At 38.5% G+C, this 24,925-nt stretch overlaps 1 protein-coding gene across 3 annotated transcripts in view; it reads left to right on the top strand.

Annotated features, from left to right (window-relative positions):
* The window catches only part of LOC106872246 (tetratricopeptide repeat protein 39A), a 56,584-nt gene extending 36,267 nt beyond the window's left edge, over nt 1-20,317 (top strand). For all 3 annotated transcript variants that reach the window (XM_014919164.3, XM_089354581.1, XM_014919162.3), the window contains 11 exons: nt 120-185; nt 3,085-3,196; nt 4,788-4,855; nt 7,239-7,298; nt 7,483-7,574; nt 9,433-9,591; nt 12,101-12,218; nt 13,590-13,701; nt 15,406-15,523; nt 16,220-16,336; nt 18,808-20,317. In XM_014919164.3, coding sequence (XP_014774650.1) covers nt 120-185; nt 3,085-3,196; nt 4,788-4,855; nt 7,239-7,298; nt 7,483-7,574; nt 9,433-9,591; nt 12,101-12,218; nt 13,590-13,701; nt 15,406-15,523; nt 16,220-16,336; nt 18,808-18,982 — 1,197 coding nt within the window. In that variant the 3' untranslated portion in view covers nt 18,983-20,317. The remainder of the gene's footprint in view (nt 1-119; nt 186-3,084; nt 3,197-4,787; nt 4,856-7,238; nt 7,299-7,482; nt 7,575-9,432; nt 9,592-12,100; nt 12,219-13,589; nt 13,702-15,405; nt 15,524-16,219; nt 16,337-18,807) is intronic.
* The last annotated feature ends 4,608 nt before the right edge of the window (nt 20,318-24,925 follow it).

The following is a 24,925-nucleotide window of genomic DNA, read 5'->3' as shown; positions in this document are numbered from 1 at the left end:
TCATCTGTTTCATGGCCATAGTGAAAGAGGTTGTGTTGTGGACAAGACAGAAAACAATAGCTGTAGTGGCTGTATTCAATCTGTATAGGAGTTATCCCTGTTTTTCTCTCTATTTCCAGATGATATCCATGTTACCAGGGAAGGTTTTACGTTTACTTGAGTTTGTTGGATTCACTGGCTACAAGGTAATGTATAAAGGTCATTTCTCTTGTTTTTCATCATCATCATTGTCCTAGAGTCCACTTTTCCATGCTTGCATGGGTTAGACATAATTAATTGACATAGACTTTCTACAGCTGGATGCCTTTCCTGTTGCCAACCCTCACCTGTTTCCAAGATTATATTCCCCCCATGACTAGACATGTTTTCACAGAAGATTAGAAATGAAGATCACAGACAAGAAATTACAAGAGACCAAGATCTCTGGTGATTTACTGTGCTTAGGAAGACACATTGAGCTGAGTAAAATCATGGTCCTTCATTCATACTGGAATCTCTTTTTTGGCCCCCACCCCCATGCCTGTCCCCTCACACACACATAATTCTGTTCGCTGACAAAGCTCACAAAACTCACCCACTACAGGCCCGTCCAGTTCCCTCTCAACATAACTTGCTATCTCTAAATATCTCCCCTTACAGTGTTATGGTACATCACTTTTATTCTCACTGTGCTAATTACACTCCCCTCTCACTGTTCCCTGTTTTTCTCTCTCTCTCTCTCCCACTTCCCTCTGCGTCCTACTGGGATAGCCAAGTATCTTCTCTGTAGTAAAATAACTCTTCCCTGCCCCTTTATCATACCCCAGTCTCCCACCTTGCACATGGCTACCTCTCTGGGTTCCACTCCTTCTATCAGCTGAGACGTCTTTGTCTTGCTAACTATTTGGTGACCCTGTGGGTCCTAGTGCCACATAAAAAGCACCCATGTTGGTGCCACATAAAGAGGACTTGTGTTGATAAAAAGCACCCAGTCCACACTCTGGAAAGTGGTTGGCATATTAGAAAGGGCATCCAGCTGTGTAGAAGTCATGCCAAAGCAGAGAAATGGCACCTAGTGCAGTTCTCTCACCTGCCGACTCCTGCCAAACAATCCAGCATTGAAAACAGACATAAAATGTTGACGATGATTATGATAATGATGATGATGATGATTTCGATGATGATGTGTATATGCGCATGTGTGTGTGTGTGTGTGTGTGAGAGAGAAGACACATGGTTTATTGGTGAGGGTATTGCACTCATGATTGCGAGCTCATAGGTTCAGTTCCCAGAATGAGCATCGCATTGTGTTCTTCAGCAAAGTACTTCATTTCACATTGTTCTGCGATCATTTCCTCGTCTGCCATGTGGCACATGGTGCACCTGTACAGGTAATGTTGATTTGATGGAAGGAGTGAGCTTATGTCTACACAAACATTTGATCCACGATAGAAACAAATCATTTGTGTGGTTGTTCAGCAATTTCTTGCCAAACCCTCATATGTTGTCTAATGATGGGAGAGTCCATGATTATATATATATATATAAACTTCAGTAAGGCTGCCTTCTTTGCCCAATTCTGTTCCTTTTTACATAGAAGGCTTGAAAAAATGTAATTAATTTTACTGATTTGAAATTGCAGTAAAATTAGATTGCAGTTCCCTGGTAATTATCAGCCAATCATCAATATGATATTGATGTCCATTTCCCATATTTGATAGGTTGGATGAAGTAAATCTCAGGCAGACTTTCTATGGTCAGATGCCCTTCATATTGCCAACACTCACCTGTTTCCAAACAAGTTAATGTTCCTCCATTGCCAGACATGTTCTCCGTAAAGCAAAGATAAATAACACTGCTTGTATGACAGTGACACTCCTTTACACCTGTCACATGATGCCACAACCAAGAGACACACACACACACACACACACACACAACGAGCTTCTTTCAGTTTCCATCTACCAAATCCACTCACAAGGCTTTTGTTGTAAAAGACAATTGCCCAAGGTGCCATGCAGTGAGAGTGAACCAGAAGCCATGTGGCTAGGAAGCAAACTTCTTAACCACCCAGCTACACCTGCACCTACCCTCACCTGCCCCAATATAAACTACATGTCCTGATGATCTTAAGAATGCTTGTTACTTCTTGGTTATTCAAAAAATACTGAAGTTATTCTTAACATGGTTAATGCAATGAACCAAGAAATTTTAATTAAAATTACATTCAAAATAACAAGACATCATTAGCATAATGATTAATTCTGGCAAAAAACTCCAGAAAAACTGGAGTGATGATCTTTATAGTGAAATTAGATAAATTTAATTAAAACTTAGAACGTGGGCATGCAGTGAGGAGTGATTGTGATCTGTGACAACTAGACATGTTTCAACATTTTGTCTCATCATTGCAGTTGTAATTTAAATCATTTCAAAAATGTTTAGTTTACATTCTTATATATTTATATAAATGTAGCAAATCAACTTTTCCATCTGTTTTTATATAGGACTATTAAGGTTCTGTTAATTGTGTGGGACATATTTTACAGGACAATTAAGAGCAGTTCTCATTTGTAATCATATGGGATGTATTTGTACAGGACAGCTCACAGCTTACAACTCTGCCAACTGAAGAAAGTTTACTTGAAGGAAACAAAAATTACTTACAGGTCAGCGTCTGCACCGAAACTTGTAGCCATGAAACCTTAAACCCATTCCTTTACGCAAAACAAAGAATCACTTTTTCTTCCTCCTCCTCAGCCCAGATTTGTGTTCTCCTTCCAGCCACCATCCTGTATTCAGTCAAACTAACCCTTTATCCCATTCTAAGACTGGTTGATTAGGCCTATGGCTAGGTATCGTTCTCTTCCTTGATACAGATAAGAAGAAGAAAAAAACAACAGGGAACTTCAAGGTTCAAATGTAGAATGTTTGTTAGCTTAGTGGTGTGTTTCTCAGCTTTTTTCTTTCTTCCTTCCTTTCTTCTTTTCCCCCGACTTTGCTCCCACCACCACCCTTACTTTTTCTTCTTCCTCTTGTTCTTGTTATTTTGATGAATGACACATGATGAAGTAATCATAATCTTTCATATTGAAATCTTAACAGAATGAAGGATTAGCTGAGCTGGACAAAGGAAGCCAACTTCATACCAGCCTGAGAGGTCCACTTTGTTCAATTATCTTAGTGGCCTACCATACTGTGGTCAGTTTTGTCTTAGGTAAGTAACAACAACAACAACAATCACGTCGCTCTTCTCTCTGTTATCATCATCATCATCATCATCATCATCATCATCATCATTATTATGAATTTTTCTTCTTATTTCCATTTTATTTCCATTTTGTTGCTGAGTGTCTTGCCAATGTGTTTAGCAAAGAAACTCAGTGTACATTGATATGTCATTAAGATAAACACACCAGATTGTTCATTTACAAAATCAAATAAAGTTATTTAGGAAATCATTATTCACCTGCAAGGTAAAGTCTCACAGCAACAATGCTCCTCTCAATGCATGTGACCAATTAAAACAACCTTTTGCGCTCTTCTTGCTTGAATGGTAAACCAGAGAGAATTCTCAAAGAATTTTCACTTCCCCTTTTCATCATTTCTCGTGCTCCTACATTCATTGTAACTGCCTTCAGATGCTGCATTCTTTTAGCTTTCAATGTGCAAATCTTTATACTTTCTGAGTTTGTCAAATTCTTTTACCAAAATATTCTGAATCATGAGAGATGCTTAAGTCAATCAATAAACAGACTTTATTATGTTGGTCTTTTACCACAATGCATGCATGACAGAGCGTGAGCGTCCTGAGAGAAAAGTTGGGCATAAGAGGCATCAGGTGTGATGTGCAAAAGAGATGACTGTGCTGATACGGTTATGTAATGTGCATGGATGAGGACAGGTGTGTGAAGAAGTGTCACACCCTAACAGTGGAGGAAACCTGTGGAAGAGGTAGACCCCCAGAAGACATGGGTCAAGGTGGTGAAGCATGATCTTCGAATGTTGGGCCTCACAGATGCAATGATAAGTAACCGAGACCTTTGGCAGTATGCTGTGCTTGAGAAGACACGTGAAGCCAAGTGAGATTGTAGTCGTGGCCAATGCCAGTGTCACATAACTGGCCTGTTAAAAGCACCCTTCAAACGTTGGGTGATATGCTGTGCTTGTGAAATTATAGTTGTGACCAATGCCAGTGCTGTCTAGCTGGCACCCATGCCAGTGGCAGGTATAAAAAGTATGTAAAATGCACAGTTATGCAACATTGGGCCTCATGGAGGTAGTGACAGGTGATTGAGTCCTTTGGCAATATACCATGCTTGTGTAGACCTGTCAAGCCAAGTGAGATTGTAGTCGTGGCCGATTTGAGTATCCAGTCAATGGCACCTTTGCCAGTGGCATGGACAAAACACTCACTACACTTTTGGAGTGGTTGCTGTTAGAAAGGGCATCTAGTTGTAGAAACCTTGCTCAGATCAGATCAGAACCTAGAGCAGCTCTTTGGCTTACCAGGTTTGAGTTAAACCATCCAACCCATGCCAGCATGGAAAACGAACGTTAATAATGATGATGATGATGATTTAGGCAGCAAACTGACAGAACCCTTGGCACGTTGTTCAGTGGCATTTCTTCTCGTTCTTTATGCTTTGAGTGTTTAAATGCAACCGAGGTCAACTTTGCCTTTTAACCTTTGTGGGTTCGATGTAATCAATCAATCCCCCCCGTCTCCGAAAATTGCTGGCCTTGTATTAAAATTTGAAGCCATTATTATTGTTGCTGATGTTCTTATTTCCCATTGTCTTGTTTAGGTTTAGGCGATGGTGATGTGGATTATGCAGCTAAAGTGCTGAAGCCTTGTATTAAAACATATCCTAAGGTAACTATATCATTTTTTGTTTTGTCTTCCTTAGAGAGACTTCACTAATCTGTACACTGCACCACCACCACCACCACCACCACCACCACTGACCTTCCTCCAGTTCGGTGACCATTTCATCATTGAAAAAGGGAACAGTAGAAGGGAGACAACTGTGACAATTCTTACAGAAAGTCGACTGGGTATAACAATCGCTAGACTTAATAAGCATAGAAACTTGAGACAAAATGTAAATGCTAGTTGATCAATAGATACAGAATCAATGAGGGTGTCTGATCCTTGTTCCACTAACATGGGTAGGATTAGTAAGGAAAAAAACAAAACTTTGTAGTTGTAGAGAAAGTAAAATTAAAAGCTGAATGTATGAGGAAAAATTTAGTAAACTGATATAAGATTCCATCAGAAGGAAATTCCATCAAATTTAGTATAAGATTCCATCAGAAGGCAATTGCCATTTCTATATTGGTGTATGCTCAACAAACTGGAAGGCAAGACTGGCAAACCGTTTGAATTTGTTTAAGGATAGGGTGAAAATACACAACACTCTGTCTAGTCTTTTAAAGACAGAAATGCTAATTTTAGTGTAGCATGAGAAAGAAAATTAGCATAGCTGCACCTTATATCACAGGAGGACAAAAGACACGATTTGTGCAGAGAGGAAATTTTCCAGATTTTCTCATCCAGTTGCTTAACAATAGACCAGAACAAGGCCTTAAGATATTTGCGCTTACATAGGAGGACCTTTAGATACTTCCATGAAAGCAATGTATTTACAGGGTAAATGTCAGGGCAATATCTAGTTTGCGTTTCAAGTAGTAATTGATATTAAAGTGAAAATTTCTTTTATAAATAATAGCAATGCATATAGGACATAGAAACTCAATTACACAGAGAAAGTTTCAAATTGCCATCATAAATAAGTTCCTCATATCACAAATATCTAATTCAATCTGATAGAATTTAATTTGATCTCATTTTGTACCTGGTCATTGTACCAAACTTTGAGAAATACACTCTGACATATTTCATGGTCTACGGACTCTCAGTTTCAAACCTAAGGTTGGGATGTGGTTCACTATGTAGAAATTCTTACAGCCATATCAAGTTTCTAAATCTCTCTCACATTCTTTTTTTCTATCTAAAACCATAGTAACCTACATTAGTCACTCATAACTAGACTCAGTTCGCTTCAAACCACATTTGTGGACAGACCTTGAATAAAGGTGCTGAGTTCAAAAAATAGCTGGATGCAACTTCTAATTCTTCATGCAGCAGAAATACGGTCTCTGTTTTAGCAGTCGTATCTAATCTACGTGTCAGTTGTATCTAAACTAATTATGCTCTATGATTAATTGTAAAAATAAAAATTACAAAAAAAAAAAAAAGCTCTGTAGACTTACCAGTCTCCATATTCATTGGAATTGTCATAGATTTACACTCCTGTAGAGATTCCTGATCCAGTGAAGCAAACTGAGGATTTAACCATCAGATGAATTACGGTGGGACTGCTCATCCTAATTAATCATAGGTGCTCCTTACTATTCGATGCTGTTAGCTTGAACCCAGATTATTATTATCTGAGTGCTTGTATGGTACCTGCCTGGATAATTTAGCCCAGTATACTCATTACACACGCACATTATCATCATCATCATTTAGCTTCTGTTTTCCATCTTGGCATGAGTAAGAGAGTCTGACTGAAATTGGTAAGCCAGAGAGCTGTGCCAGGCTCCAGTCTGCTTTGGCCTGACACCAACAACTCCACAGGTGCCTTGTCACCAGCATGGGGGCCTTTTGCATATCGTTGGCACCGGCTATGACTATGATTTCAGTAAGCTTGACATGTCCTCTCAAGCACAGCAAATCACCAACAGTCTCGGGCACTTGTCATTGCCTTCACGAGACTCAATATCTAAAGATCATATTTCACCACCTCATTCCATCATTCTCTGGGTCTACCTCTTCCACAATTAGAGATTGGCACGTCTTTATGCAGCTGTCCTAGTCTATACACATCACATGGCTATACCAGTGAAGTCTTCTCTCTTGCACACTACATCTGATGCCTCTTGTACTCAGTTTTTGTCTTCAGAACTCACACTGTCGTATGTACACAATACATATACATACATACATATATATATATATATATATATATATATATATATATATATATATATATTTAGGGTTCAGTCTCTGAGGAACTGTTTGGTGTTGACGGCTTTGTAGGTCACTTGGCTGCAATTGTTGTTTATACGTGCAATTTCGTTTCTCTTGTATGCGGCTTCGGTTCTGGTGGGTAAGGCTGATTGGCAGTGGACAAAAAGTTTTCTATTGGCAGCTTTTCTGTAATCTATGTTTTGTTTTCATTCTTTATTTTCAGGGAGCCTTGTTCCTATTTTTCTCTGGTCGTGTGGAGGTTGTAAGGGCCAACATTGATGAGGTTGGTGAACCATTTTATTTAGATCCTTTTTGTCATGGCGTATGTTAGTGTCTATTGTTCTATGGGATATGCATGCGTACGTATGTGTATATGTGTATGTGTATGTAAATGTGTGTGACTCTATGTGTGGAGAAGTATTAGAAATGTTTGAATAAATAGTTTGGTTTATTTTTTACTGTTTCAGGCTGTGATGAAATTTGAAGAATCCATAGAATCTCAATCAGAATGGAGACAGTTCCACCATTTATGTTACTGGGAACTCATGTGGTGTCATTGGTACGTCTACTCTCAACCCATCTGCCTCTCTCGATAGTAACTTCTCAATATGTTCTGCCACAAAGATATTGTTACAGAATATTCTAGATACTACCTAACACAGCTATTATGTAACATACCAGTTGAGTTACATGTCTGTTGTGTTACACATTTGGTATATATATATCATCATCATCATCACTTAATGTCTGCTTTTCCATGCTGGCATGGGTTAATTGGTTTCATTGTAACGTAAGCTGGAGAGCTGTACTAGGTGCCAGTCTGATTTTCGTTTCGTTTCGTTTCGTTTCTATGGCTGGATGCCCTTCCTAACACCAACCATTCCAAGAGTGTAGCAGGTGCCTTTAATGTGTCACCAGCATGGATGCTTTTATGTATCACTGACACCTGCCATGACTACAATTTCACTTGACGAATTTTCTCAAGCAAACTGCCAAAGGTCTCAATCACTTGCTTTCACCTTGTGAGACTTTTGTTATCAACTTTTGAAAATCGTGCTTCATTCACCACCTTGTCCCATGTCTTCCTGGGTCTACCTCTTCCACAGGTTCCCTGCATGGTTAGAGATCAGCACTTCTTTATGCAGCTGTCCTTGTCCATGCACATCACATGACCATAACAGTGCAGTTGTCTCTCTTGCACACCACATCTGATGTCTCTTGCACACTACAATTTTTCTCTCAAGATGCTTATGCTCTGTCGTACATGCACACTGACATTGCACATCCAGCGAAGCATACTGGCTTCATTTTTTTCAAGCCTCCCCATGTTTCACTGCCGTGTAGCATGGCTGTTTGCACACAGGCATCATACAATCTGTCTTTCATGCTGAAGGAGAGGCCCTTTGTTACTGAACTTTACCCAACTTATTCTTTTTCTAGCAGCTCTCAGAGCATCTACCTCTGCTACTGACTTGGTCACCTAGGTAACAGAAACTATCAACTACTTTTAGGTATCCCCCTTGGCATTTGACGGAGTCTATTTTCTGTGTTTATTATACAGGTACATCTGCTACACACAAAGACTACTTTCCCAGTTAACCTTCCTCTGATATTGCTGCACCTCTTATGTATCCACCTTATGATGTCTCTACCTAAGCCTTTTCTACATGTCGAGCAATGCCACCTAACTGAAGGGATTTGTGATTTTTCCACTTTCCTACTTACTAGGGCTTTGCTTTTTCCTAAATTAACTCTAAGGTCCTTTGACTCCACACATTGCTTCCTCACATAAAAATAAACAGTGGAAGAGGGAGACCCAGGAAGACATGGGAGGAGGTGGTGAAGCATGACCTTCGAACATTGGGCCTCACAGAGGCAATGACTAGCAACCAAGACATTTGGTGATATGCTGTGCTTGCAAAGACCTGTGAAGCCAAGTGAAATCATAGATGTGGTCATTGTTGGTGACATGTAACTGGCACCCGTGTCAGTGGCATGTAATAAGCCCCTTTTAAGCAACGTCGCCTTCCTGGTACTTGTGCCAGTGGCACGTGAAAAGACATTCAAGCGAGATCGTTGCCAGTGCCGCTGGACTGGCTCCTGTGCAGGTGGCACATAAAAGCACCCACTGCCAGATCAGATTGGAGCGTTGTGCAGCCATCTGGTTTGCCAGTCCTCAGTCAAATCGTCCAACCCATGCTAGCATGGAAAGCGGACGTTAAACGACGATGATGATATCTGACTCTAAATATAGCTATCAGACATGTGTTAACACATCTGTTATGTTACACTCTATCATGTTACACATCTTTTTTTATCATACATATCTTCTATATTACATGTATATATCTGTGAGACAACAAAGCCACTCTTACACGTGTATATTCTTATTTCATTTCTCACATTACTGTGTCCAGCTACAAGAATGACTGGCTGATTGCCATGAAATATGCTGAACGACTTTGCAGGGAGAGTCGCTGGAGTAAGGCCACATACACCTACCAAAAGGCATCTTTCTTGATGATGTGTGAAAATCCAACAGAAGACACCACTACCCACCTCGAGTACTTACTTGGGTGAGTATACAAATATTTATTTATTAATATCGTGCATAATAACCTAATGATGTCCATTTCAAAGCTCTTCTATGGTTATTGGCTACCATATGCCATTGTGCAGAAGAAACTCCTTTTACCTGATATACTGTGCATGTGGAAATCCATTAGTGTAGGCAGAATTCATATGAAAATTTATAAAACAAGAAGATGGAATGAACAGATTTTAATCACAATTCACAACAATAAGTGTGCCAGCATGGAAAATGCACATTAACGATGACGATGGGGATTTGCTATGTGTGATTAAAGACCGTTCTTTCCATTTTCGTGTTTTATAAATTTTTATATATATGTATGTGTGTGTGTGTGTGTAAATATATATATAAATATATGCACTCACACACATGTGTTATGTATTAAATTGTACTTTCATTTTTGTTTTACTGAACTAATATATATGTACACATACATACAACATGCTTCTTTCAGTTTCCACTTACCAAATCCACTTATAAGGCTTTGGTTGACCCAGACCCAGGGCTATAGTTGAAGTGGAAGACACTTGCACCAGGTGTTATGCAGTGGGATTGAACCAAGAAACATGTGGTTGAAAAGTAACCTTCTTATCTTGCAGCCATGCTTGAACCTCATATATAATTGTATACATTATCCATTCATTCCACCATCTATATCTATCCACTATTCCAAGGTGGACCATGCAGGGGAGAATCCTTGGGTACCTCTTCCAGATGCATCCATCATTAGATTGTATTTGTGTAACATTGTTCGTTTTTTCCCATCCTTGTTTTTGTATACATTTGCTGCTTTCTTCCAAGGAATCTAATGCTCTTAGCTTAGTTCTTCCTTGGGGCTGGCCAGATTGGAGCAATATCGAGTATAACCAGCTGAAATTGCAAAGATAATCTGGATCTCGACTTAGGAAAGAAAACTCCGAATGACCCGTCCGTGTTTTCTTTGTATCGTCTGTCTGGATGCTTTGCATTCTTGTCCCATTCTGTATTATTTATATATATATATATATATTTTATATATATATATATATATATATATATATATATATATATATATATATATATATATATATATATATATATATATAATATACATGCACTGAACTTATATAACGTGTAATTTTATTCATTACGATCATATATAGCCAAACCCTATCGTTCTCACCTAATACTTAGCAAGAATAATACTTTTGACATGACTTTTTATATATATATAGAAAATATTCCTTTTGAATAACATTACCCAACACATTCAATGCCTTTATCATTAATCTCTCTTTTACTTTTACCATTCCCCTCTCCCACTACGTCCCATACTGGATTATTATATTTCCTTATTTATCTCCCCTACACTACTGTAATTTCCTTTCCTTTTCACCCCCCCCCCTCTAATTTACTACCTTATTGCTTCTATATTTCTCTTTCTAAAATGTTCTTTCATTTCTCTTCTTAACAGTAGACTTCGTTAGTACAATACAACCTCAAGCGTCGTACTTACCACTTTCCCCCATTTTCTCCTTTATAATGCTTCCATCTTACCTTAATACGGATCTTGAGTAAACAAGAGTCCTTAATACACATCCACTTCATTCTTTTTTAATATCTCCTCATCCCCCTCTATTTATTCATAAATGACTACATTAACTTTCTAGTATCAGATTTACAAACGTAATTTTTTTTATGCCAAACTTTCTTCATCTGTTTCTGATTTTTAAAAAATACTAAGTATTGTTTTCAACCGTTAGATTTAACTTAATTAGGTAACGTTTTCACATTGGACATTTCTCTAACTAACTCACCCTATGCTATATATAGAGAGATTTAATTAGCATATCTTAACTAATCTATAGAGTGAGAAAGTTATTGATATCCCTATATTTATATCATCCCCTAACCATTCATCCATTAGTTGTGGTTTAATAATTCACACGACCCCCATCACTATCACACATAGACAGGAACAGATAAACATGAAACTCAGAGATCCAACTTCTCTGCTCTTTTTTTTAAAGTTCCTATTATTGTTTTTTTTCTCTGCCCTGATGAGTTCTTTGACATTTACAAATTCTAAAATGAACTTATATCTATGTCTAAAATGATTGTATGCATTAATAAACTCCTTACAACTTTTTAACATCTTATCTCCTCCATTTTTGACAAATATAATTGGATTTGTAGAACTTCATTCCATGAATTAATCATACACTATATATATATATATATATATATATATATATATATATATATATATATATATATTTGTATATATATATATATATATATATATATATATATATATTTGTATATATATCATCATCATCCTCATCATCGTTTAACGTCCGCTTTCCATGCTAGCATGGGTTGGACAATTTGACTGAGGACTGGTGAAACCGGATGGCAACACCAGGCTCCAGTCTGATTTGGCAGAGTTTCTACAGCTAGATGCCCTTCCTAACGCCAACCACTCATATATATGTGTGATTGTTACTTTGCAGGGAGGTCCCTAAACTGAAGCAGAGGATTGCTGGCAAGTCCCTCCCCATTGAAAAGTTTGCTGTTTGTAAAGCCAACAGATTCTTTAGTCAAGGCGGCAAGTTGACGTTGCCTGGATTGGTAAGTGGTAGAGATGTCTTAATTGCATGTGTCATTATTAATTAGCTTAATTAGACAATAGGATTAACAGCTGTTGTTTCATTAGTAATGTGATTATGGAAACCGTAAGATTAGCATTTGTGTCATGTTCGTTTAATTAATAGATTAATTGGTTTAACAGCTGCTTTTATTGCTTTCTGTACATTAATATTTGGCTGAAGGAATTAGCTCCCAGAGACAAGAACAACCTCAAGCTTTACTGAAGATTTGTGTGTGACATAAAGGGTTTTTTTTTTATTTATTAAATCGTTAGAACTGGTCGTTTGTGCTAATTATGGAATTTTGGCTATAAGAATGCACGTCCGTGAGGATAGTAGACTAAAGGGTTTTATGGGAAATAGTTATGGATAGTGTTTTAAGAAAAGGACAAGATTACTAGGGTAACACGACTACAGGGGCAACAGTATAATGGGGACAACATTATACTGGGGCAGTAAGATTACAAGAGCAACAAGAGTAAAGGAATAACAAGATTACACTGGCAAAAAGAGGGATTTAGTTACCCAATGAATTGATAACTGGAATGCTTATTTTCTTTGTTTACCACTCAAAGAGGGAAGGTAGGACCCATGACTGTTTGCAGGATCTCAGTGACTGGTGGGTGGAGGGGGGGAGATAACTTTAAACTAGAGACCCGACCTCAACAGAATGAACTCCACTAAAGTCAGCCTAGCTCCTAGGAATTGTGGTGGTGGTGGTGGTGGTGGTGGGTTTAAATTGGGGGATAAGTTATGTCTATTACCCAAATAGGCCATGGTGGAGTTTGAAATCAGAATGCAAACAACTGGACCCAAATGCCACTGATAAACCCCAGCTGCACCTCACCACACTGGTACTTTATTTATCAACTCCAAAAGGACAAAAGGTAAATTTCTTTTTAGGAGTGATTTTAATTGAAAACAAACACCACAAGGTATTTTGATCTACACTTTTAATGAATGACTGTAAGTGAAGATTGACTGTTAATGAATAAAGCTGTACTGAGGAGTGAAAGTGTTTGTGAGTAAAACATGATTAGGGGTGTGAGTGTGGCAAGGTTTATTGGGGGCTGATAAAGGGGAAACTTCACAGAAATGTAATTGCAGGTTTGAAGAGGGTGACGAGTAATACTTCACAGATGAGACAAGTAGATGTTGTAAGAGATTGATAATGTATGATAATATATGTTAATATATGCTAATACTTGATGATGATAATATACATCAATATATCGTGATGATAGTCTATGTTAATAAATGGTGGTAAGAATACATGCTAATAGCAACAATAACAATAACACAAACAATAACAACAATTCAAAACATTCCAAGTCATTGCTGTTTTTTGTTGCAGGAACTTCTTTATGTATGGAATGGCTTTACAATAATTGGAAAGAAAGAGCATTTGCTGGCCCCGTTTATGGAAATGGTTGAGTCTACCATCAATACCATCACATCGAATCCTGGTAATGTAGTCTTTTGTTCTGCTTTCAGTTCTTCAACTCGATCCATTATTGGAGAAATACCTTTTTATATTTTGTAGTTAGTCATATTGATCCGAGCACTGATTTCAGTATGATACCTACTATATTGATCTCTATTGATCAAATTGCTATGTTACTATTTACATGTAAAGGGATACATGAAAATTAAAAGATGAAGAGGCTAACCAAAGACAAGATGGTGAGATGATTTCACCTTGTTACCTGGCATCTACATGACCAAGACTGGCCAGAGACAGACAGCAGTGGAAGAAGTTCAGGAAGTGATGAAGCTCTGTCTTGATAGATCTTCCTTCTCAAGAACAGTATATTGCCAATAGCTTTGGTCATTTGTCATTGACTCCATGAGGCCCAGTGCTGAAAAGGTACTTTTTACATGCCACCAGCACAGGTGCTAGTTATGCAACACTGGCATCAGCCACATTGCCTCAGCATTTGGGAAGGATATATTGAAAATGTGAAGGGGGTTTATCAATTCAAAAATCTATATCCACGAAATAATCATACTTTCTGATTTTTTAATGCTATCACCTTTCCTGTTGACCATCTTTGTAATCCCGAAAAAACTATTGGGTCCAGCTGTCTGACCATGAAGAGCGAACAGACAAAGAGACGAGCAGACAGACGGACATAACCGCCCATTATAGTAAGATAGCAACTCTACCCATCTACAATGGGAAATAAAGGGATAGTATCACAAATCTAAACCCTCTAAATTCACGAACTATATGATGGGATGGGGTGGGGCATAGAAATCTACAGTTAAACCTCGTTGCCGGAATTTTAACAAAAAAATCAAAGGTGATTTATTAATACAAATCTCAATATCCACGAAATAATCATACTTTTTTACCTTTTTTTTCGCAAAAAAACCGCCTTCATTACCTCCTTTGTAATCCCGAAAAACATCATGACCTTTGATCCATCATGACGGTTTGACCAGGGCTGGTAAGCTGAGGGGCTGCACCAGACTCCAGTCTGATTTGACACGGTTTCTACTACTGGATGCCCTTCCTAATGGCAACCACTCTGAGAATATAAATGGGTGCTTTTACGTGGCTGGTGAATACCTTACGCTGTTTAGTAAAATCACTGCCTTTCATCCTCCTGGCATTGATAAGGTAAATACCAGTCATATAAGCGGGACCTATTTAAATGATTGTTTCTTGCTCCCAAATGTACAGCCTTATTGTCATCATCATCATCACTTTCATCTCCAATTTTCCAAGCTTGCATAGGTTGGATGAAGTTTATTAAGACAGATTTTCTACTGCCAGATGCCCCCCCCCCCCATGTTACCAATCTATACCTGTTTCCAAGCCAGATAATAAGTGGCGGTGGTGGTGTGTGTGTGTGTTTGTGTGTGCGCACGCATGCAGGTCAGTTGGGATAATATAATCCAGTTATTTATATTGCAGAGCATTTCTGCTGATTGGAAACCGGAAGGGGGAAATTTCCCTTGAAAATAGCTGATGCAATAAATAGAAAATATAGAATACATAGCAATTAGGACATCATAGAAGTTAGGACTTTGTAGCAGGACCTCACATAGTCGTTAAGATCCTTTAGGGATCTCCTAGCAGAGCTGTGAGGCAGAGCTGTGAAGTACAGTGAGAAATGTCAGTGAAGTCTTCACCTGTTATTTACAAATATTTCTTTGCCTTTCAGATGCTTATCCTAATTACCATGATGATTACAGTTTAGCTCTTTTGCTGAAGGGAGTTTGTCTCAAATACCGAGGACAATATTTCCAAGCTGAGCAATGTTTCCTGGAGGTTATTGGATAGTAAGTACCAGTGATTATTTTGGGATTACTGTTGTTAGTGTTGTGTGGTGGTGGCATTGTGTGTGTGTGGAGGGGTAGTGGTGGTGGCTGCAGAGGTTGTGTTTATTATTTTAATTCTTATTCTTTGTTTTCTTTTTTTTTTTCTTCACTCAGTCTCCTACCCTAGAATTGAGAAACCACTTTGGGTCAGTCTTGCTGAGAACTTTACAATCTCTCTGGTGTTGATGCTACTTTAAAATATATCTACTACACCCATTAATGTATCTGTAGGAACCTAGTCATAAATGCAACACGTGGGACCACTGCCTTATCTATGAGGGCAGTGGCACCAAATATAAATTGACTTGGGATTATGAGGATTCATATAACACATGCTAGCACGGAAAGTGGATCGAATCTAAAAATGATGAGGAGGATATAACTACAGTATATGAACTGTTTCAGGAGTTTTGTAGAAATATTCATATCTAATCTGTGATGTGACTTTTCCACTTGTATGGTGTATTGCTTCCATAAAATCAGTAATTACATACATCTGATTAGTGAACTGATTACTACATGTTCAGTGTGTGCGTGTGTGTGTGTGTGTGTGTGGGGCTTGATTGATTTTATATATATATATATATATATATGCATCCATTAACACTTGAATTATCATTGTCTTCTTTACTATCGTCATAATTTCATCTGTTACAGTGAAAAGAAGATAAAGATTGATACTTATCTGGTCCCTTATGCTCACCTAGAGCTGTCACTGATGTACCTGCTTCTTCAGAAGCCAACTGATGTCCAGAATTATATACAAAAAGCCAAGTAAGTACATCACTAATTTCCTACACACAGACAAACTCCAGGAAGTCATCTATCAACATTCTCTGGCCTACAGCCATGCTACCTCCTCCCTGTTCTTACTACAGCTCCTCAGAGCATCCAACCCCTCATTCTTCCACTTGTTACCCATATTGCATCCTCCAACTCCGTTCCCTCTGCTTTACACACACTCCTCTTTCCTACAACAGCATCATCATCATCATTTAACATTTATTTTCCATGCTGGCATGGGTTGGACGGTTCGACAGGTTTCATTGTCTGTTCTGACATGGCTTCTACAGTTGAAGGCCCTCTCTAATGCCAACCACTTTACAGAGTGTAATGGGTACTTTATATGTGGCACCAACACCACTGCTTTTTACATGGTACCAGCACTAGTGTTTCTTTTCTTGGCTGCGGCACCAATGTCTTTTATGTACCACCATCACCTACAGACTGAGCAGGTGCCTTGCCAGACATAAGCCCCTTGAATGGATGGGTGCATGGGAGAGTATTAAGGAGGGTGTGGTTTTGTGCCAGTTGAGAAATCAAAGGTATAGAGGGACAGGTATAGATAGGGAGCTGAATGAATTAGGGAGTAAAATGAAGGGAATGGCATGAGAGAGATGGGACATGCTCTCGAGGGACATTGTAGTTTGTGAGAATAGGTGAAGTGATAGAAAGGTTTGGACTGGGTGGTGGGGAGGGAGTGGGCAGGATTGAAGTAATTGAAGCATCTCTGTGTTCTTTCTTGCAACTGTTTACTTGTGTTCAACAGAAATGACAACCGTCTCAATCAAGCAATTTTTTGAAGGTCATGAGCCCCACCTCCTTCTAGACTGAACTCCTTAAGTGACATGATTGAGGACTATGTTGATTGGTGCTATGGAAGACCCTGCCTGCTACACATTCTGGTTAAAATGATCCTTAAAACAGTGGAGTAATGTATACTCTGCCTACTCCCAATGCTATCCCATCATACTTCCCCACTGGACCCACTCGTCTCCTCTACTCAACCTGCTACCTGTGTCTGAGAGGAAAGCATTTCATTGTTACATACTGAATCTACCATTCTCCCCAAAACCTCTCTTACACTCTCTCATCCTTTTTTTTTTGGTTCTACTATCCCATCCACCCTACATCTCCCACCCGCTACACCTCTTTCTTTGCTCTTCCCAATCATGATGCTTCAGTGAGAAGGGGAAGGACTAAACTCTTGTAGCCTTCTCTCACTCAGCTCTGGGTCTTCTCTCACTCAGCCCTGGGTCTTCTCTCACTCAGCCCTGGGTCTTCCCTCACTCAGCCCTGGGTCTTCTCTCTCTTATTTACCTTCTTGGCTATGTTACATTGGCAATATGCTCTGGCATCTCCTCTTAATTGTTGTCTACCAGATGTCTGAAAGCTACCTGGTGTCTAACATAAGTCTCCAGATGTCCAACTGGTATCTAACATTTGTTTTATAGATGTCTTCCAGATGTCTAATTATGTCTATTTATAGATTAAGTTTTTATACCATTAATTTTACCCCAGTGGCTGCAATTTGCCAGAATAGCTTGGTTATGTCATTTACATTCTGAGTTCAAATCCCCCTGGAGAGTATATCATCATCATCTTCATCATTGTCATCACTATCACCATTATCATAAAGTGGATTGAATTAATCCAGTACCTTGTGTTGATTTAATCCACTCTATCCTGACAAAATGTGCGACCTTGTTACAAAATTACATTAACTAATAAGCCTACATTAACCCATCTTAACCTGTGTTAATCCATCAACAATGACCTGTAAATCTCCTTTATCACCAACAAACTGTGCAAAACTGCATTTCAAATAGTGTTGTTGTTTGAGGGTCAAAAACATTCTTCTGTGTGAGAAACAAAGTTTAACTTCCTGTCAAAAGACTCCCTGTTTGTACCATGTGTGTTTATTTTTTGCATTTTATCAAGTAAATGTCTTTGGATTTTGACTTCCTTCAATTTTCAAGGTTAATAGCAGAATTCATTGATATTATTTATTAAAATTTAAATATCAATATTTATTTACTAACGATGTCATTAGGGAATCAACGTCTTGTAAATCTCAAAATACTTGTGTTTAATCAACTTAACAGTATTCCACTTACTTTGGCTGGTGAAAATGACATGACAAGTAAAAAAACAAAAACACACATTCACAATGTACCCTAACAGTTATATCCTGTCAGAAAAGTTCACCCAAATCTATGCAATAGTTTTTAATCCTGACTGCAGGATTAAGACATTTATAGTTTTTAACAGGATTAAGAAATTTATTTATGAGAAAACATTAGAAGACTTTAAGAGTTCACAGAACCCCGTTCAACTAGCCGACCATCAATGCCTAAAGTTTACTTTATATCTTTACTAGAATTCAATGATTTTTTTTTTCTGAGTCTCCTGCTTTCGGGACATGAGGTATGGGTGTATTAATCTGGTCTACATTTACTTTTCAGAAGAAACTACAAAGGCTACATGCTTGAATCTCGACTTCATTTCCGCATCCATGCAGTGAAGATTCAGCTGCATGCCAAATTCCAAAATAATTGTGAGAATGACAGCGCACCCCAGACCCCAGGTGCTAACGAGAAAGAGAAATTTCTGGGTAGTAATGAGCAAAGCCCCACATAACACAAGAGTTTGGACACTTAGAATTACTATCATCACCTGCTGTTCTATGATTTAACTGTTCCCCATAAATTCTACACAAAAACTTTATCATATTTATCTCAATATGAAATTTAGAGAGTTAATAGTCAGTGCTCCTGGTCACCACACTTAAAAATCTACATGTGTGTGTGTGTGTGTGTGTGTGTGTGTGTGTGTGTATGCATGCATGCATTTATACATGTATATGTATGCATATATATGTATATATACATATGTCGGTTTATATATGTGTGTGTATGTGTATATATATTTAAGGATATACATATATATTTTTATATATATATGTATATATGTGAGTGTGTATGTATGTATATATATATATATAAATGTATGCAAATATATGTGTGCGTATTTATGCATATATATATGTATGCTTGCATTTTGTTTAGTTGTGTCCTTGAAACTTAGTGATTTGCCAAAAGCAATCGATGGAACAGTACCAGTCAATTTGTTTGAGTAAACTGTTGAATGTGGTGCTCCAGCATGGCTATGGTCCAATGACTAAAACAAGCAAAAGGTAAAAGATGTGTGTGTATACACACGCACGCATACACACACACATACCAACACACTCAGGCACACTATGCTATGTACAAGTGTGTACAATATACAATTTTCAGTCATCTTTCATTGTTTCCACATTTTCTCCACATAACTTGGAACTGTATATGTTTTATTATTATTATTATTATTATTATTATTATTATTATTATTATTATTATTATTATTGTTGTTGTTATTGTTATTGTTATCATTATTATCCATTTCTTTCTCTGCTTCACCCTGTGTAGTATAAAGTTGACCCTCATATAATAATAATTCCTGTTGTTGTTTCACTGAATACATCCACAAATTGGAAGACGCCAATTAATATATATATATATATATATATATATATATATATATATATATATATATATATATAAACACACACACATACACACAAACACATGTATTATTTTATGTTTTATAAATGTTAAAGAAGTTTGGCAGCTTGAAGAAACAAATGAAAGATTAGAAGAAAGAAAGATGAACGAAGGCCTTACCAGTGTTGGAAGTGTTGTCAAATGTTTTCTCTTCAGCCTCTCTTCAAACCAAAATACGACGACAGTTTTCCAAGACCAAAACCTTTTCCAGAAACATGCATTGTCTTGACCGAAATTGTAGACGTGTGTAAATAGACTTTTTTAATTTTTTGTTTTTTGTTTTTTGTTTTTGTTTTTTATGTCATTATCTCCATTTATGTACATTGTTTTTATTTTAAAATTTTAATTTACTTGTTATTTCATTGTTAAATGTCTTTTGTTGTTTTTTTATATTCTCTGTTGTTAATATACAAGAAAAATTGTTTTTGTTCTGTCTGACAATAAGAGAGGAATGCCCGTGGGAGCTGCTCTGTGCTGATGACCTGGCTCTTACAGCTGAGTCACTAGCAGAACTGGAGAAGAAGTTCCAGGTGTGGAAGCAAGGTCTAGAATCGAAGTACCTTTGAGTTAATCTAGCAAAGACCAAAGTCTTGGTAAGTAGGAAAGCAGACAAATCACAACCCCCCTCGAATAGATGGCCCTGCTTGATCTGGGGGGAAAGGTATAGGTAGAAATTCCATAAGATGTACCCAGTGTAAGCTTTGGACACATAAGAGATGCAGCAACATTAGAGGAAAGTTAACAGGGAAACTAGTTTTTGTGTGTGGATGGTGCACAGGTACAATTAACACTAAAACGGTATAGAAAATAGATTCCATCAAATGTCAGTTGGGAAAATTAGAGGTAGTTGATAGCTTCTGTTACCTAGGTGACCAAGTCAGTTGTCAAGGAGGATGTTCTGAGGGCATAGCTGCTAGAATAAGAATAGGTTGGGCAAAGTTCATAGAGCTCCTACCTTTGTTAGTAACAAAGGGCCTCTCCTTAAGAGTGAATGTCAGATTGTATGATGCTTGTGTGCAAACAGCCATGCTACATGACAGTGAAACATGGGCTGTGACCTCCAAGGACATGTAAAGGCTTGTAAGAAATGAAGCCAGTATGCTTTGCTGGATGTGCAATGTCAGTGTGCATGTATGATAGAGTGTAAGCGTCTTGATAGAAAAGTTGCACATAAGAGGCATCAAGATGTGGTGTGCAAGAGAGACGACTTTGCTGGTAAGGTCGTGTGAAGTGTATGGATGTGGACAGCTGTGTGAAGAAGTGCTGATCTCTATCAGTGGAAGAGGGAGACCCAGGAAGACATGGGACGAGGTAGTGAGGCACGATCTTCAAACATTGGACCTCATGAAGGCAATAACTAGTGACCAAGACTTTTGGCGACATATCATGCTTTAGAAGCCCCATCAAATCAAGTGCAATCTAAGTTGTGGCTGTTGTCAGTGTCGTGTCACTGGCACCTGTGCCAGTGACACGTAAAACGTACCTTTCAAACATTGGGCTTCACAGAAGCAATGTGGTTGATGCCAGTCTCATGTAACTATTACCTGTGCTGGTGGCACATAAAATGCACATTCTGAGTGCTGGGCCTCACAGAGGCAACGACAAATGACCAAGACCTTTGGCAATATGTTGTGCTTGAGAAGAAGACCCATCAAATATGTTGTGCTTGAGAAGAAGACCCATCAAACCAACTGAAATCATAGTCATGGCAGATACCGATGCCACCATACTGGTGGCACGTAAAAGTATCCATTACACTCTCAGAGTGGTTGGCATTAGGAAAGGCGTCCAGCTGTAGAAACCCTGCCAAATCAGACTGGAGTCTGGTGCAGCCCCCCAGCTTACCAGCCCTGGTCAAACTGTCCAACCTATGCCAGCATGGACAACAGATGTTAAATGATGATGATGACTTATTTTCTAGTTTGAACTGGTTGAACTTTCATGATATTTGTTATTTAGCAGTCTGTACCCAGTTATGAAAATATTGTTGCACATAAGTATACATAGATTTTTACAAGCACCATTTCATTGATTAGCAATTATTTTAATTAGTTATCATCCAGTTTAATGTCTCTTAACTTTCTGTTTTAAAATTGTTTTAAATCTTTTGAAAAGTCAAAATTTCTGTGTAAAGTAAGGAATGAGTTTAAGTCTAAAACATGAGCAGGTTTAGCGGGATGTTTAAAATGAGGGGTAAGTTTTAGTGTACAAGTGATCTGAACAGTCATTCTGTGTGTGTGTGTGTGTGTGTGTAAAATAAATAATAATTTCAGGTTTATATGTGGAAAGCAATAGAGAGAATATTTTATCAGAGACTACGATAACAGGTGTTAGGAGAACAACAGGCTCATATCAATGTTCTCATTTAACAAAGATTATGTAGAGATAGAGCTAGGACTGCAAGCAACTGGAATACATAATGCATAGCATATGACCTCGTTTATGGAAGAAAAAGTGGGCCAGGATTTGAACTTTGCTCTTTCTGTTTTGCAAAGATGTTCATTCATCTGTTCTGTATGCACGTGTTCTGATTAGGAATAATAGATTCGTTACCACCTCTGCTACTTTGAATAAACAAGCAAATACTGAACAATGGAATTCCTGATGAATTAACAAAAAATGCAATGGTCATCGGTGGAACACCATTTGACATCTTTTGAAGCTGATCTACACTGAGCAATATCAGCCTGTATTAGAGTCACACTGTGTGTTCTCTCATGTAACTTACCATTTGTGGCATTGAGACATTCCTTTCTTTCTGGCGAGATCTGATTTGCCAATCATATATATATGTCTAGCTGTTTATAGTGTGATCAAACAACCTCCTAGACATAGATAGTCTGTGAGTTGCTGTTAGGATCTCAGGTCTTAGGGCTTGATTCATTAGAAGTTTTGTGAGTGACATACATAATGTCTAATGATTTAACATAAAGGGCCTTAGAATTAATCTAGCGAAAACCAAAGTCTTAGTAAATAGGAAGGCAGACAAAGCACAAATCCCTTCAGGTAGATGGCCCTGCTTGATCTGTAGAAAAGGGGTAGGTAGAAACTCCATAAGATGAGATGCCATTATGAAAGACTGCTGAACGTGGGGAATGAATGGGAGAAGGAGAGTCTGCCAAATGTTGACCCAATTAAGGGACTTGGAAGAAGCTTTTGTCAGAGTCCTCCAATCCGTTATCTGGTGGTCAGTGCAGAAACTAAGGATAGATGAGTGGTTCATGAGACCTGTACAAGGACGCTGTCAGTAAGGTGAGGGTGGGCAGCTAGTACAGAGAAGAATTCAGTGTATAAGTAGGGTTTCCCCAAGGATCGGTGCTCAGCGCCCTCTTGTTCATCATAGTCCTCCAAGCAATAACAGGAATTCAAGACAGGCTGCCCCTAAGAGCACCTTTATGCTAATGACCTTGCACTCCTAGCTGAATCACTACCTGAGCTAGAGAAGAAATTCCAGGTATGGAAACAAGGTCTAGAATCAAAGGGCCTTAGAGTTAACCTAGCAAAAACTACACATACGCACACACACACACATATATATGTACGAACGAATAAAAGAACGAACGTACGTACATAAGAACGAACGAACGAACGTACGCATGTGCGAACGAAAGATCGAACAAACAAACGAACGTACGTACATACATCCGTACGTAGGAACGAGCGAACGAACGTACGTACGTACAAACGAACGAACTAACGTACGTACGAACGAACGAACGTACATACGTAAGAGTGAACGTACGTACGAACGAAAGAAGGAACGTACGTATGTGCGAAAGTACGAACGAACGAAAGAAAGAACGAACGTAATTACGTACGTACGTATATAAGTACGTACGAACGAACGTACATACGTTCGTACGTACGTACCAACGAAGGAACGAACAAACTAATGAATGAACGAATGTACGCACATATGTACGTACGTACGAACAAACGAATAAAAGAACGTTAAGTATGTACGTACGAACGAATGGACGACCGATCGAACAAACGAATTAACTAACAAACGTAAGTACATACGAACGAACAACCGTACGTACGAAGGAACAAACGAACGTACCTACGTACGTACGTAGGAACGAACAAACGATTGAACGAACGAACGAAAGTACGTACGAACGAGTAATAGAGTGAACTAAAGAATGAACGTACTTACGAACAAACGACCAAACGTGCGTACGTACGAAGGAACGAACGAATAAAAGAACGAACGTACGTAGTACGTACATAAGAACGAACACACGAACGAACACACACGAACGTACGTACGAACGAACGAACGTAAGTACATACATCCGTACGGAGGAACGAACGAACGTACGTATATGAGTAAGTACGTACGAATGAACGAACGAACGTACATACGTCCGTACGTAAGTACCAACGAAGGAACGAACAAACTAATGAACGAACGCACGTACACACGTGGGAACGAAAGTGCGTACGTACCTACGTACGAACAACCAAACGAATGAAGGATCGTACGCACCTGCGAACGAAAAGAAAGGTCGAACGAACAAACAAACGAACGTACGTACCAACGAAAGAACAAACGAACGTACGTTTATATATCCGTACGTAGGAACGATCGAACGAACAAACGAACGAAAGAACGAACTTACGTACGTACGTATGTACGTAAGTACGAACGAATGAAGTTACGGACGTACGTGCGTACTTAAGTACGCACGAACGCACGAAAGAAAGAACGTATGTACGTACGTAAGTACGAACGAACGTCCGTACGTAGAAACGAACGTACATACGAACGAACGAAAGAATTAGCAAACGAACGAATGCACGAAAGAAGGAACGAGCGATCGAACAAACGAACGAAAAACCGTACGCACGAAGGAAAAAACGAACGAACGTACGTATGAAGGAAGGAACGAACAAACGAACGTACATACGAATGTAAGTACGTACGAACGAACGTACGTACCAACGAAACAACGATTGTACGTACGAACGAACG

This window comes from Octopus bimaculoides, chromosome 7 (genome assembly GCF_046866305.1).
Source record: "Octopus bimaculoides isolate indiv1 chromosome 7, ASM4686630v1, whole genome shotgun sequence".
Classification (NCBI taxonomy): Eukaryota; Metazoa; Mollusca; class Cephalopoda; order Octopoda; family Octopodidae; genus Octopus; species Octopus bimaculoides.
The sequence above is the reverse complement of the archived record's forward strand: the minus strand, read 5'-3'. Positions and strand labels throughout refer to the sequence as shown.